The sequence below is a fragment of the Sturnus vulgaris genome, chromosome 22 (assembly GCF_052056855.1).
Source record: "Sturnus vulgaris isolate bStuVul1 chromosome 22, bStuVul1.hap1, whole genome shotgun sequence".
NCBI classification, from domain to species: Eukaryota; Metazoa; Chordata; class Aves; order Passeriformes; family Sturnidae; genus Sturnus; species Sturnus vulgaris.
Genome location: NC_142264.1, coordinates 4,253,082 through 4,266,541, shown reverse-complemented (window position 1 = coordinate 4,266,541; position 13,460 = coordinate 4,253,082). Strand labels below are relative to the sequence as shown.

The 13,460-nt window shown below is 42.2% G+C and overlaps 1 protein-coding gene across 1 annotated transcript in view; it reads right to left on the bottom strand.

Annotated features, from left to right (window-relative positions):
• Nucleotides 1-5,787, bottom strand: part of MED27 (mediator complex subunit 27) — an 83,479-nt gene extending 77,692 nt beyond the window's left edge. Inside the window, exons 1-2 of the mRNA XM_014873241.2 lie at nt 5,534-5,787; nt 2,911-3,055 (exon numbers count right to left, since the gene is read on the bottom strand). Coding sequence (XP_014728727.1) covers nt 2,911-3,055; nt 5,534-5,739 — 351 coding nt within the window. The 5' untranslated portion in view covers nt 5,740-5,787. The remainder of the gene's footprint in view (nt 1-2,910; nt 3,056-5,533) is intronic.
• Nucleotides 5,788-13,460: the final 7,673 nt, after the last annotated feature.

Below are 13,460 nucleotides of genomic sequence, written 5' to 3'. Positions count from 1 at the left end.
ACAGTAAGTAAATATCAGGAGAGCAGGTGCTCATAAATAACAAGCACTGCCAAGATAAAACACTTCTGTAAAGGAAGTTTTCATTCTTCCCACTGGACTTTTCTTGCTCCTGAAGCAGGTAAACTTACAATTGGAAATGGAGGAACCAGTGCTGTGACTCACAGGGGCAGGAAAAAAGGGGTCAGGGCAAGTATCTGTGAAAGCACAATTAAATGCACCTCGTCTCCACTGCACTCACACAGAGGTCAGTAAATTTGCACCTGAAAGTGAGTCTTCTCCAAATACCTAACCAAGCACAGCTACAAGTATTAATTATGGCAAACAAACCAAGTCAGTGCCAGCTCAGTCTCATCTCCTATGTCAACACTCACATCTTAAACACAGCATTTTCCATTTATGGCTGTGACTACAATCTTTACTCCATTTCACCTCCAGCACTGCTACCTAACCCAAAAACCTGTCCATGAATCCAAGACCAGAACCAAACCAGGCATTTGCTGGACCCAGCATCAAAACAAAGCTGCAAATAGAAACAGCTATTCTAACATCCAGTATAACATCCATATCTCATGAACCACAGGACAGTGCTTTGATATACTGAATACTGATTTGCTTCTCATAGCTAGCCCAGTTATTACCAACCTTACTCATTATTGTCCTAAAAGTGACTTTTAACAGTCTCCTCATGTCTTAAAAGAAGCAGAATGCATCGAGACATGCAGCACAGCCTGTGCACTCATTTTCCTTGTATTTGGTGAATGTTCTTTTGGAATGGCACCACAGCCCCAGAAGTCTCCTCCCCCGGCAGCCATGGGGCCGTTCATGCCATCAGTAATGCATGAACAATCAAAGGCAGAAGAAAATGCCCTTATCTCAGCTCATCAAAAATACAAGCAGGCAAGCCACAAAGGGGTCACAAATTAAAAATTAAATGCAGGCAGATCTAAAGTGTATTGACAGACCATCACTTCGAAACCATCCCTGAGAAGCAGCTGGAAACAAGAGACACATAATAAGAATTGAAGGCAGCCAGAAGTAATGAAATAACTCTTATTCCAGAAGTGTATTTAGCAATGAAGAATTAAGCAGGAATAGAAGGATCTGTGCTGGTAAACCCAGCAGCTCACACCCTCACACAGGCAATATATTTCCTGCAACTTAGCCAGTGTTATTCTTTTATCTCTGATTTCTGCTTCACAGCTAAAATAAAAGACAGTGTTTTTCTCCTGCACCATTTCATTGTGAATGTGAGTGCACAGGATACTAAAACTTTCAGCTTCCTGAAATCAGAATCCAGGATTACAAAAAATTGCTCTTCAAAGCTCCATAACACTCTAAGTTAATAAAAAGCTACATCAGAAAAGCTCTATAAAGCTATTTCATTACTGCCTGAGTTTACTCTGATAATGACCTAAAGAAGTAATTAAATCCCTGAAGACTTAACTGCCTTACAAGTTTATAAGTTTTCCTACCTTTACTTTTGCTGAAAGTAGCATAGTAATTATTTTTTCTTCAGTGCCAATAATCTTCTGCTAACAGCAAGGAACACAAGCAAACATGAAGTATTTTCTCAATTACTGCATCTCCTCTTAAAAATCTTTCCTGTCCCCCATTTTCCAATCATACCAAATTTCTTTCAATGCCAAATTCTGCTGATTTTAAAAAACATTAACACATATTTATATTCTGACCCATTCTGTAGGAATATTACTGTGGTACTCATACAAACATTATTGCATTATCCCATCTTAAATCTGAATAATATTAGAATGGTCGGCTCAATGTATAACAAGAATTTGCCTACAAAGTATTTGTGTACTCTCAAAGTCTTCCTGGCTCATGTATCATAATAAATAATTTAAAGTGGAACTGTTTCTTTTAATGCTCTAAATATTTTCAGATTTATTATTCCTGCTTACTCCTGCTGTCTTGCATAAAAGTATTAAAAACTACAACTCCAGACACACTTACTACTAATAATTATTGTAACAGAAATTAATCCATCTTCTATATTTCTTAACAGCTTACAGTATTTCAAACATAATTTCAAGAAATCTTTTAAATACTTACTCATTTTAATACTTTTACAAAAAGTAATAGGCATGCTCAAAAAATCAGGATGGGAACAAGCAACCTGAAACATAACTGTGCTCAGAGGCCAGCAATATTTGCAATGCAACGTTTACTGATTTAAGAAAATTAGGTGAGGGAAGGAGTATTTTTGACCAACAGAGTAGAGAGTAGAAAAGGAAACATACCTATTCAAATCCTACATATATTCAACATACAGGTTTATGAAATTGAATTATGCTGTTGAGAAAGAAGTTTCTTTCAGCAAAAACAAGTAAATTTTTAAAATGTAAAAGACTGCATTAATATTATCTGCCTTTTCCTCTTACACTACTTAAAATTCAATGCCATATATATGATATGAAAACAGGAGGAATGTCAAAGCTGCTGAATACAAAACTGCTTTTGAGACCATGGGCAGAAAAATAGTAGGGGAAAAGCTTCAAGATTTCTATGATGACACTTCCCTATAGGAATCTTTCCTAGAAATAGTTTGGAGGTGACATCAACTGTTGATTACGTGTTTATAATCCCACTGCAGTGTTTACTGCCAGATGCAAGGACACAACACACTTTTAATTTTTATCTACATTAGATACTAAATGTGGAAACGCTTGGGAGTTAATACCCCCTTTGGGATCAAGGGCATGCTTTGGTATCACAGAAAAATCTCCTCTTAATTAAAACATCATTTTACCCTTGAAAGTACATTTAGGTACGTATTATGCTCCTCCATTCCAAAAAAACAAAAAAAAAGTCAGCCCTTTTGACAGCCCCAAACACTCAGAGCCTGCTGTATGGCTAATCCAACAAGCAAATCCCAAGGATGTGTTTTGTTACCTTGTTGGACCATTTGTAGGCCTGCAGAAGTTGGCTGTACAGGGGGGTTTTGTCCTGCACAGGGTCCAGGCTCAGGAGCCCACTGTTGTGCAGGGGATGGTTCTCTGAGGGTTTCCCAACCAGGTTGCTCAGACGTTCCAGTTCCCTGGCAGAAAGCAGAAGGGCGTTTTTAGAGTCAGATCTGGGAATTGCAGATGTGCAATCCTTCAGGGACAGCAGCGTGCACCAAATCTATTTTAGCAGCTAAATGAGTTTTAAATATGTCCCAAATTTGATTTAAAACATAATCCCTCTTATTACCCAAACAGTTTGAAGGAGTCTGTTGGTTGTTTAGCTCAGTTCTTCTTTGGAGAAAAAGTCAAGAGCCTTTGAAAACAACCTGGAAAGAGTCAGATTATGGCAGGTCCTGTTCACAGCCCAGGGCACCTCCTGAGCAAAGCAGCCCCTCAGAAAACACAAAATTCTGACTTCAGCACTGCCTGCAATACTAGAAGTATTTTTTTTAACCACCAAGCAAGCAGAAGCCTCATCATTTCGTTAAAGAAGTCCACATTAACATTGTCCTCATACAAATATACATAAGAACTGGCATTAGTCCTAAGCCTAGAGACAATCCTGCAAAGGCTGTGATTACTCTAATCAAGTATCTGCCTTCCAAGTTCTCAGGACAAGGAAGGATCTTCTGATTTCCATGAGTAATTTGTATATCTGTAGTGTAAAATACCCAAGTGAAGCATAATAAGCACCATTTTCCCATGAAAAAAATCTCTCACTGTGAAATGATCTATCATTGCTTCATATCTCATTTGTCAAACATTTAATCATAACAAAAGTTAAGCAATTTTTCAAACTTGCATTAATCAACTGTAGAAGAAAGACTGGCCACTTTGCAGAGATATAAAAAGCAGTTTTTCAAGTGACATGACTAATCAAGTGCTTTTCCTTCTGATGCCCAGTGCTACACCCAAGCCTGAACTTCAGAACCTCCACTAAATTAAATGCAGCACTCAAAAGGCAACTTATGAAAACATCTGTAGAGAAAAATCCAAAATATCTCAATTTACATTTAAGAAAGGTTACAAAAATAAACTCCAGACAATCAGGGAACTGGCAGTTAAAAGACTTCCAGACTTCACTACCACAAAATTCTCCTTTATTAATCATCATTCCTTGAAGTTTCCATGGCCTACATTCTTTCCAAGCCTCTGGTGCTGCAAACACTTGGAAATCTGCTTGACAAATACTCCTTGACAAAAGAATACAATAAAACAAGTGTGACTGGGCATAATAACTGAGGATTTGCTGAACAGAGATACCAGTCAATATTTTCACTACATAAAAGTCCACTGGTAATATTAACTTCAGCACACCTTGGAGTATTCCCTTGCTACTTGAATAGGCCAGTTCATGGAACAGCCTCAGCTGGAAGGGACCCACAAGGATCCAAGCCCAGCTCCTGAGCTGTTATCTGTTATTGTCTGGGAGATTTGGGGGTTATACCTGATTATTCTTTAGGAGGTCACAGAGTTAGGCAAGAAGGAACCAAAGGAACAGCTCAGCTTCCACACAAGGAGCTGCAAGGCCTCCTCAACTTAAAAACTAAAAACCAAAGGGATACAACACCTACCCCTAGAGCTGGGTACAGCATCATTCATAAGAAGGGTTATCCACCACCTTTCCCAACAGAAGTTGGTAATAAATTATATTACCATGATCATCAGCAAAGCCTTTTAATCAACAAGAAAGAAATTCTCCTACACAAGACCCTGAAGCAGAAGATGTTGTGGGAAGGGGTGGTTAAGTACCTGTGGACACTTCCCTGGACAGTGCTGATGGCTCCCAGGAGGATACAGCCAAACCCAGCAAGCCAATGGTGGGATCAACAGGGACAATCATTGAGTCAGCTGGGCTGGAAAACACCTTTATCATCATTAAGTCCAACCATAAACCTCACATTGACAAGTCCACCACTGAACCATGTCCCTAAGTGTACACTAAGTTCTCAGTTCCTGTGTCTGTGTAGGCGTTTTCAATTTAAATACACAAAATTGCTGAATGAAACTGTGTGCCAGCCTCTCTCTTCTGCTCATAACTTTCCTCCACATCTTCAGCCTCAGGTTCGTCTCTACTCACTCAAAACTCACCTGCTGGTACTAAGCAACTACACTTACCTGGGATAACTTTCCAGCCTGCCAAGTTTTAGTAATAAAAGGATCATTCTTGAACGCCTTAGATGCTACTGAATAGTCTGCACCTAGGAAGTGTTTGAATTTTTAACAAAAACCTTTGAAATATAGAGATAAATCTCCCTGCAACCAAACACCTCCACCTTGTCAATGCAATCCCACGGACAGGTCCTTTGTGAAAACAAAACGAGAACAAAAACCAGGTGAATATTATGAGCACGTTCAACCCTTTGGAGATTCGGGAGCAGAACACCACGAAGGGGTAACGCGCACGGTTCTGGGGGGGCGGTGGGGAATAAAATGAAGCATTTTCGCATTTATTTGCCTAAAACTTTCCCCTGGAGTGGAACCGGCCCCGTCGGGCGCTGAGAGGAGCCAGGACACCCCGGGACCCCCTCCCTGCCCACCGGGCGATCCCCGCCGGGGCCGCTGCTCACCCCAGGTCGCGGCTGACGGAGTGCAGGCTCTCCTGGAAGGCGGCCACGAAGCCCTTCTCGCGGCCCTCCAGGGTCTCCTTGTTGCGCATCCCATCCTTGAGGCAGTCGAAGACCCTGGTGACGCTGGAGCGCAGCGCCTGGATGGCGGCGATGGCCTGGGAAAACGCCTCCAGGTTCACGCCGGGGCTCAGCGCCCCGTCCGCCATCTTGGCCGGCGCCGCCGGCCCCGCCGCGCCGCCGCGGTGCACGCTGGGAAATGTAGTCCGGGCACCTGTGGGGAGGGGCGGGTGTTGGATCGCCGCGAAGCGATTTTTTAGAAATTTTTATCTTCCTTTGCACTTACGTCCACAATCAAGGAGTTGGCAAGGTTGGAAGAGACCTGTGGAATCGTGGGATTAGCTCAGTTGGATAGAGCATGGTGATAATAACATCAAGGTTGTGCGTTGATTTGTGGGTCATTTACTTGAGAGTTGGACTTGATGCTCATTGTGTGCCCCTTTCAGCTCGGAATATTCTGTGAATATATCTGAAAATCATCAATTCTAACCGTCCACCCAGCACTACTACCGTAACCCTGAAACCACATGGCCCAGTGCCATGTCCAGATGCCTGGAATCACAGAATTACAGAATCATAGAATCACAGAATATCCTGAGCTGGAAGGCACTCAAGAATCATCAAGTCCAGCCCCTGGCCCTGCATGGACACTCCAACAATCCCACCATATCCCCTTTATCCTGGAGCCCTGGCAGCCTCGGGGCCATGCCCATTCCTTGGAGAGCCTGGAGAGTGCCCAACACCCTCTGAGGGAAGAACCTTTCCCTAAAATCCAACCTAAACCTGCCCTGACACAGCTCCATATCGTTCCTTCAGGTCCTGTCACCAGAGAGAATCCTGCGCCTCCATTCCCCTCTTGTAGAAGCAGCAATACCACAATGAGGTATTTGTAGGATTTATTCCCTGCCTTGGATGTTCTGTGGATCTGTAGGGTGTTTCCCAGGCACAGAAACAGAAACAAAACCATTTGGAATGGGAAGCACTGAGCTTGATGCAGGCAGGAGCATTTCCATCACCCTGATGCTCCTGGGGACACTGGAGGTGTGCAGGTCCCACGTTACAGTTCCTGTCTTAGTGCTGGAGCCGCCTGGTGCAGTGAAAGGTGTCCCTGCCCGTGGCAGGGGATGAAATGAGATGACCTCTAAGGCCCCTTCTAACCTAAACCAGCCTGTGCTTCTGTGTTTCTGTATTTCACTTGTGATTACGGGTGAAAAAAGGCCCTCATTACCCAAACTTTGCAAAGCGCTGCAAAGTTCAGGAGTGCTTTCACAGCACTAAACAATACTGGTTTGATTTTACAGGAGCTGCTTCTGTTTCCTATGCCACTGGCAGCTCTTTTCACCCTCAGAGTGCAGCTAAAATAAATAGAGCTAAAGTAAATGAAGCACTGCACAGGCCAATAGTCTCTCCACACAGAGTAAACTGCAGCACAGGGATGGGTCTTTTGTTTTCTCAGCTTCTAAAGTAAATAACAACCCTTTCATAAAGGTATTAATTAAAATTCAGTAAGCAAAATCCACACAGATCCTTTATCCATGGGTGATCTTTTTTTTTTTGTATGTAAAATGGAAATGAATACGACAAGGAACAGCCGAGGTGTCAGTGGCCAAGTGAAGCGAAGCTTTGCCCTCCACACAGTGACACTTTTCTGTCAAGTGATGGATTCTGAAAATTGTACCCAATCAATTAAATGTTCTCAGAACACCATGTGAGGTATTGGAAAGTGAAACCCTATTACTTAGCATGAAGAATGAGAAAATGAAAGGGCTGTGGTTCCTCTCCTCCTGAGCTTAGGGATGCTGCTCTATTCGAGCACTGGGGTAAAGCAAACCTGGAAGCAATATAGGCTGAAGCAATGGAGTTCAGCCTACACAGCCAGTGAAATACACAGCAGTGTGCTTCAAAGAATCAGCAACAGACTGAGCACACTCAGCAAGGCAAATAGGAACAAGGTAGGAATAGTTCTTTGTGTTAAAAAATACTGAACCAAAGGAAAGCTGCCAGAGGCAGAAGGGACAGGACTATCTGAGCCAGACTGGCAACCTAAATTGTTTATGGATCTGTAATGCTAGTTATTTCAAACATAAAATACCTTTCTTTGGACTAAAATAGATTGGTCAAGATGGTATTGTGTTATAAGTGAATACTTGCAGGCTGAGAGATCATTCCTACATTACATAATTTGTTTTTCTTCCCACTACAAAGTTCAGACTCTTGGTGCACACTGCAGATGTCTGTAACTTATTTTATGTGTTATCACTTGGAAATGGATGATTCTTTTCCATTTAATAGTTACTAGTTTAAAACATATATTTTTTACATGTCAATATTGCACTTAAATATCTCCATGAGCCCTGTCATTGTGATGCCCAAATGCAAGGAGTTCTGATTTCACATCCTACCTGGAACAGTAAAAAAGATTTGACAGTTATTTTACTATTTTTAAACAAATGACAAAACAGTGGCCTAAAAACAAACCCATAAATATATAAGGAACCATTTGGAACCTGCCCCTATAGAACAAAGTGCACTGCATAGCTTTGCCTTAGAAACTCAAAGGAGGGCATTCACAATTTTTTGCTCCAGGGATCTGCTTTTTCTTGCATAAATGAGGAGCCAAGTCCTCCTGAACAGACAACAGGCAATTCAGAGTGCTCAGAGCTCCACTGGCTCCGTGGGGAGTTAAGGCAGGCACTGCTTCAACACCTACAGATAATGGCTGAAGAAGAGAGCAGGAGCTCCTTTTTCCTCTTGTTATTCCTCCTCCTGTTTTGCCACATCCAGAAGGAAAAGGCTGCATCATTTTGTGTGCTCATTTGTAGGGCATTGTCGTGCCGATGTTGCTCGTTTCTTTTAAGCAAAATTCCTTAACTGGCAGCTTGCCCAAGCCAAGGCAGTATGTTCACTTTATCTTCATTATAGGTGCACTGTAAGGGGGCATTATGGAGAGAAAATATGTGGAACTGGGATATCTCCCAGATACCGATAAAAATCTTCTTGCCTTAAAATGATTAATAAAACATAAAAGCAAGAATCCAGCTGATGTTCAGAACATCCAAATATCCTATTATCTGACAGCTGTTGAGTGGGCTCCTGCAAAATTATCTGGGTGGCTCCATATGACCAGGTTTCCACACCTGAGCCAGCAGCAGAGCTGGTACCTTTTGTCCTCTCCACCAGAAGTTCAAGGACCTGGTAATCTCCCATTGGAAAAAAAAAATCACATTTAAAGCATAGGGGGTATATCCACATGGCACAACTCGGTGTCATGTGGAGAGGTGCAAACAGCAGCCCTGCTCCTTTAGTGCAGCATCCTGCCCACACTAATTAACCCTGTGTCTCAGCCTGGCTAATTAGCTGTGGCAGAGCCCTGTGCTAACACAGTGATACTCCAGCCAGCTCAGTTCTCCCCATCAGTGCTGCTCCATGCTGAGCAGAGGCACCAGGAGATGGGAGAGGGAAAGCTGCTCCGAGCTGCCAGCTCTGGATCTGTTCTGTGGCTAAAGAGAGAATTTCATTTTGGGTGCTGTCAGTCTCAGAACGTACATAAGCTCTGAACTCACTCGGAGAGAAGGGAGGGGTAAAAAGTAACAATCCAGCCTGGCATCACATGCAGCAAGAGAAGTTCGGTTCCTTTCTCAAGCAGAAGCTTGGCTGGGGGAGTGTGTAATTAAGATGAACATTTCACAGCAAAGTATGTTACTCAAATTGCAGCTCCTAAGAACCACGTGGGCTGTAATTAATCAGCAACATCAAAGCAAAGGGATGACTTCAGAATCCTTGCAGAGGTACTGTAAACAATTTCTTAGGGAAGAAAGTGTCCAATTAGAAATGCATTCTCATTTAAGAGAAATTAATTTTGTTGTCGGGGAGACAATTAATGGCCACTATTGGGTTTCAAGGCAAGTGCAGATAATCTCTCACAAAACGTCCGAACAGGCCTCAATATTTGAAACAACTTATAACATAAGAAATTATCTTTATCTTCCTCTGACAGAGATAAATGCTGATATTTATTCTATGGCAAGCTGGACTGATATTCATCACCAGAACCTCTTCATTTCTTTATACTTCACTGCTACATTCTTGACAGCACTTCAGATAAATATAATAAACTGATTTTGTTGTTGTTGTTGCTCAAATAATTGTGATGCTCAATAATGCAATTGGCAAGATGTTCTTGCTATTTTTACATTCCTATTAATTTCTTTCAGGTTTTCAGTCCTCAGTTAGCCACAGAGTTTACTACACGATGCATTATTGAAACAGAAGAGAAGCTGAGGGGTTATCGACTCGTGTTTGAGGCTTCTGCCAAGAGAAGGGAATGAGTCCTGCCTCCCTTTAGAGAAGGCTGGAATGGCAAGACATTTTCAGATGTGGAGGAGACTTGCTCTTCAGTGCTATTTCTTTCCTATTGTTCCCTGAATCAGAATCCCCCACTGTATCCAACAGTAGTGAGCAAAAATCTTATCTGAGCACTCCTGCCAGAAGAAACAGTGAAATAATGAACTGAGCTGACAATGATGTAGTTATCATCAGATTTCCTGTGGGATGAATAGAGTTGGCTTCCTATTGTTTCATGCTCTCAGATGACCAAGCTCACATCAAAAGGGTCTTCTCCCACATCATGGTGGATGGAAAACAGACCTGGAGGCCTCCCTGTCCCCTTAGGGTCTCTGTAACTGTAGGAACTACAATTTTCGGGTGGCTATTCAGTATTCCAGAGTGTTTCCTTTCAGTTTATGGCTATAAAGTGTTCCCATGACACACAGAGAAACCAGATTTGTCTGCAGAACCACCAAGGGCTGGCTGGATTCTGATTCTTCGATTCCTTCTTGCCTAATGAAACTGGCACTCTTGATATCAGTTTTAAGAAAATTGAGAGAGATCTGCTGTTGTGTTTTGCTGCTTCTGGAACTTGATTCCTTGGAGACATCAACTTAACACCTTATCCCAGCACCGAATTTACATGAGAACTGTAAAGCAAAATACAAAAAGTAAACCATAGCGAAACTCCTGGTGCTATTTTATGCATGAGGAATTCTGTCCCAAAATATGTCAGATTTTACTTGCAAAAATAAAAGGCTGCTGTTTTATTCTGTATGTCTACAGTCTGCAGAGAACTCAGTCACTTCTTTTCTTTAAACATTCAGTGATCAAATGGGGAATCTGCTGTAAAACAGAATGGGAAGAAAGTACCATTATTTAAAGGCTACAGAACTGCTTAAAATTAGAGCTGTGAAGGCACCAAAAAATACCAGAAATCACAGATGGTTTGCAGATAAATTCACATTGCATTTAGTCCACTCAACATCTAAAAAAAACCCCTATGCTTTTCCCTTGCTTTTCAGTCTATCTGTTGATGCCTGCTCAAAACACACTTTCTTTAAATTGGGCTTTGAGTCATGTTCTGTTGCCCTACACATTCAGATCCCAGACATTTTGAAAAATCTGCACAAATACGTATTTTTAAATGATGTCAATAAAATTTAATATATTCTGCATATTTGCAAAACCACAACTATCCTGAGCAGGTTAAATAAGACATTAGCAGGGATGAGATAGTAGCAAGAACAGACAAGTAGTTCTGCAATATGCAAGTGGCTGAGACAGAATGACCCAGTTGTTTCTTCTTGTCTATACTGATGATTCTGCAGTATTAGAGTCAGTTAAACATTGTTTTCCCCACCCAAAAACTGCAGGATCAGGCTCTTACATAATTCTGGGATATTTGTATATTCTGTAATTTCACTAGTTAAAGCCTATTTGTTTGGTTTTATTTTAATGCCTGGGCCGTATTTTCAAATGCTCTCTCTTGTCCCCTGGGTTTTTCTCTCTGATACTGGCTTGCTTTGGGGAAAATTCCGCTTCCATTATCAGGAAAGATCAGGATTTGGCACAATCATTCCAGCCTCACTGCCTAGCAGCAGTCAGCAGAATTTGTTGAATACATAATGCTCCATTCTCCTCCTTACCAGGTTCTTGCAGAGGGATTTTGCAGCAGCTCAGAGCATGATGGTTGTTCAATACCTGCTTGAGACACCCAGGAGCTCTTGCTCTTCATTGCACAGGCACAGGGAAGTTTTAGATGGCACTCTACTCACTATTAAGAGAGTAAATATGATGAAGTTCATGGTGCATTATATGGCATTTCTTCTTGCCAGGAGCAAACTCTCACCTGCAGCCTGGAATAGCCGAGGCTGCTTTTTCCCCTGGCTCGTTAAAAAACCTGACACAGTAAAAATCTCTGAGACAAGTTCAGAGAGATCTCAAGTCCCTGATTAGTAAATATTATTTGTGCAAAGTGTAACCTCAGGACAGCAAACCAGATTCAGGCATGTGTTTGGCAATCCTCAGCTTTATTCCTTCTAAATACAAATGCAGCATGCCAAGCTGCAATCCTCTAACTCCTGAGCTTAGCTTTCCCCATTCCACCAGCCACTTGCCAAGAGTCATTTGCTCCAGTACTTCTCACAAAAGCCAAGCTACTTCCTATAACTCTCCATCCTAATTAAGCTACTTGCTGGCTTTTATAATCACCTCTCCATACACCAATCAATCTCAGCAGGATTTTTAACAGATGAAACTTGGCTGATTTCCCCTTAAAGCACCAACCATCCTGAAACAATATGGTCAGATTTTTTACTCTTTACTGCTTTTCTTGCAGGCCCTTTTTCTTCTCCACCTGTCAAAATGGGAGGCCAACAACAAAAATAAATATAGTCAAGTATGCTTGAGGCTGAATGAGGGCATGGAAACCTGCTGTTTTCCAGACAAGTCAAGCAGTTCTAGCAACTTCACAGACCAGTATTTTCTTCAAGCTATTCTACACTCACTGTTGTTCATCAACCCATCAAAGAGGACAGACTGCCAAACTTTTTAACAGATATCCAGACAAAACAGGCAGAATAAAGCAAAGTTCTGGGATATGCAGAACTTTAGTATTTCAGAAATTCAGTACTTCAGCTTGACCTTTCTCAGGAAAGCAGCTTGAACTAAACTTGGAGTACATACAAAGGGAATTTTCAATCAATAAGTCTTCTACAGCTCTCTGCCTGCTTCAGGACCCTACTCTGGAATCTGCAGGGCATCTAAACAGAGCTCAGTTCACAGAGTCTACAACCAAGAGGGCATTGCCTCTGGAGGGGGTTTTGTGTGGAACACACATAACCAAAAAGTGCACCCCTGAGTCACTGCAGCCCTCAACACGTTACCAGGACCCAGCTGACACTGCTCAAATTGCCACTGGGCTGGATTTACCCAGAAGCTTCCACCCCTCAGACACTGTTATGGAAAACATCCTACATGAGGGGAAAATAAAATTTAACCAGTTTGATGTCAAAGTCTGCAGAGTGTTCCTTGCAGTCTCATAATGAAAGGAACATCAACACTCGGAGAGAGAGGAGGCGCCGGATGATGTAGAAACAAATTGGCTTCAAACAAAAGCCCAGCTTCGTTTTGTCAGGACAGAACCAGAGCAGATGCCCTCACAGTGGGGCCACAGAGCTTCCAGCACCCCCAGCTTCCACCCAGAGCAGCAAACCCAAAAGCCACGCACAGAACTGTGCCCTGTCAGTGTCTGCCCACACCTCTGTGCCAGCTGACAATGTCCACAGGGTTGGGATGTGTGGCGTGGGCAGTGGATACAGAACAGGTTGGATTGTTTCCAGAGGCTATTATCTGAAAAAGACTTTGCTTTATGCTTGGGCCAATATGGTAAACTGCATCCAGTTAGCTCAGGGAAAGGTCAGACATATTTTAAAGCAAAGAAAGGCCATCTCTGGCAGGTGTATCCAATTCAGAGAGATATATTATCCCCAAAGGAACATGAGAAAAAAATATCTTTATTTATTTTGTTTCTGCATATTCC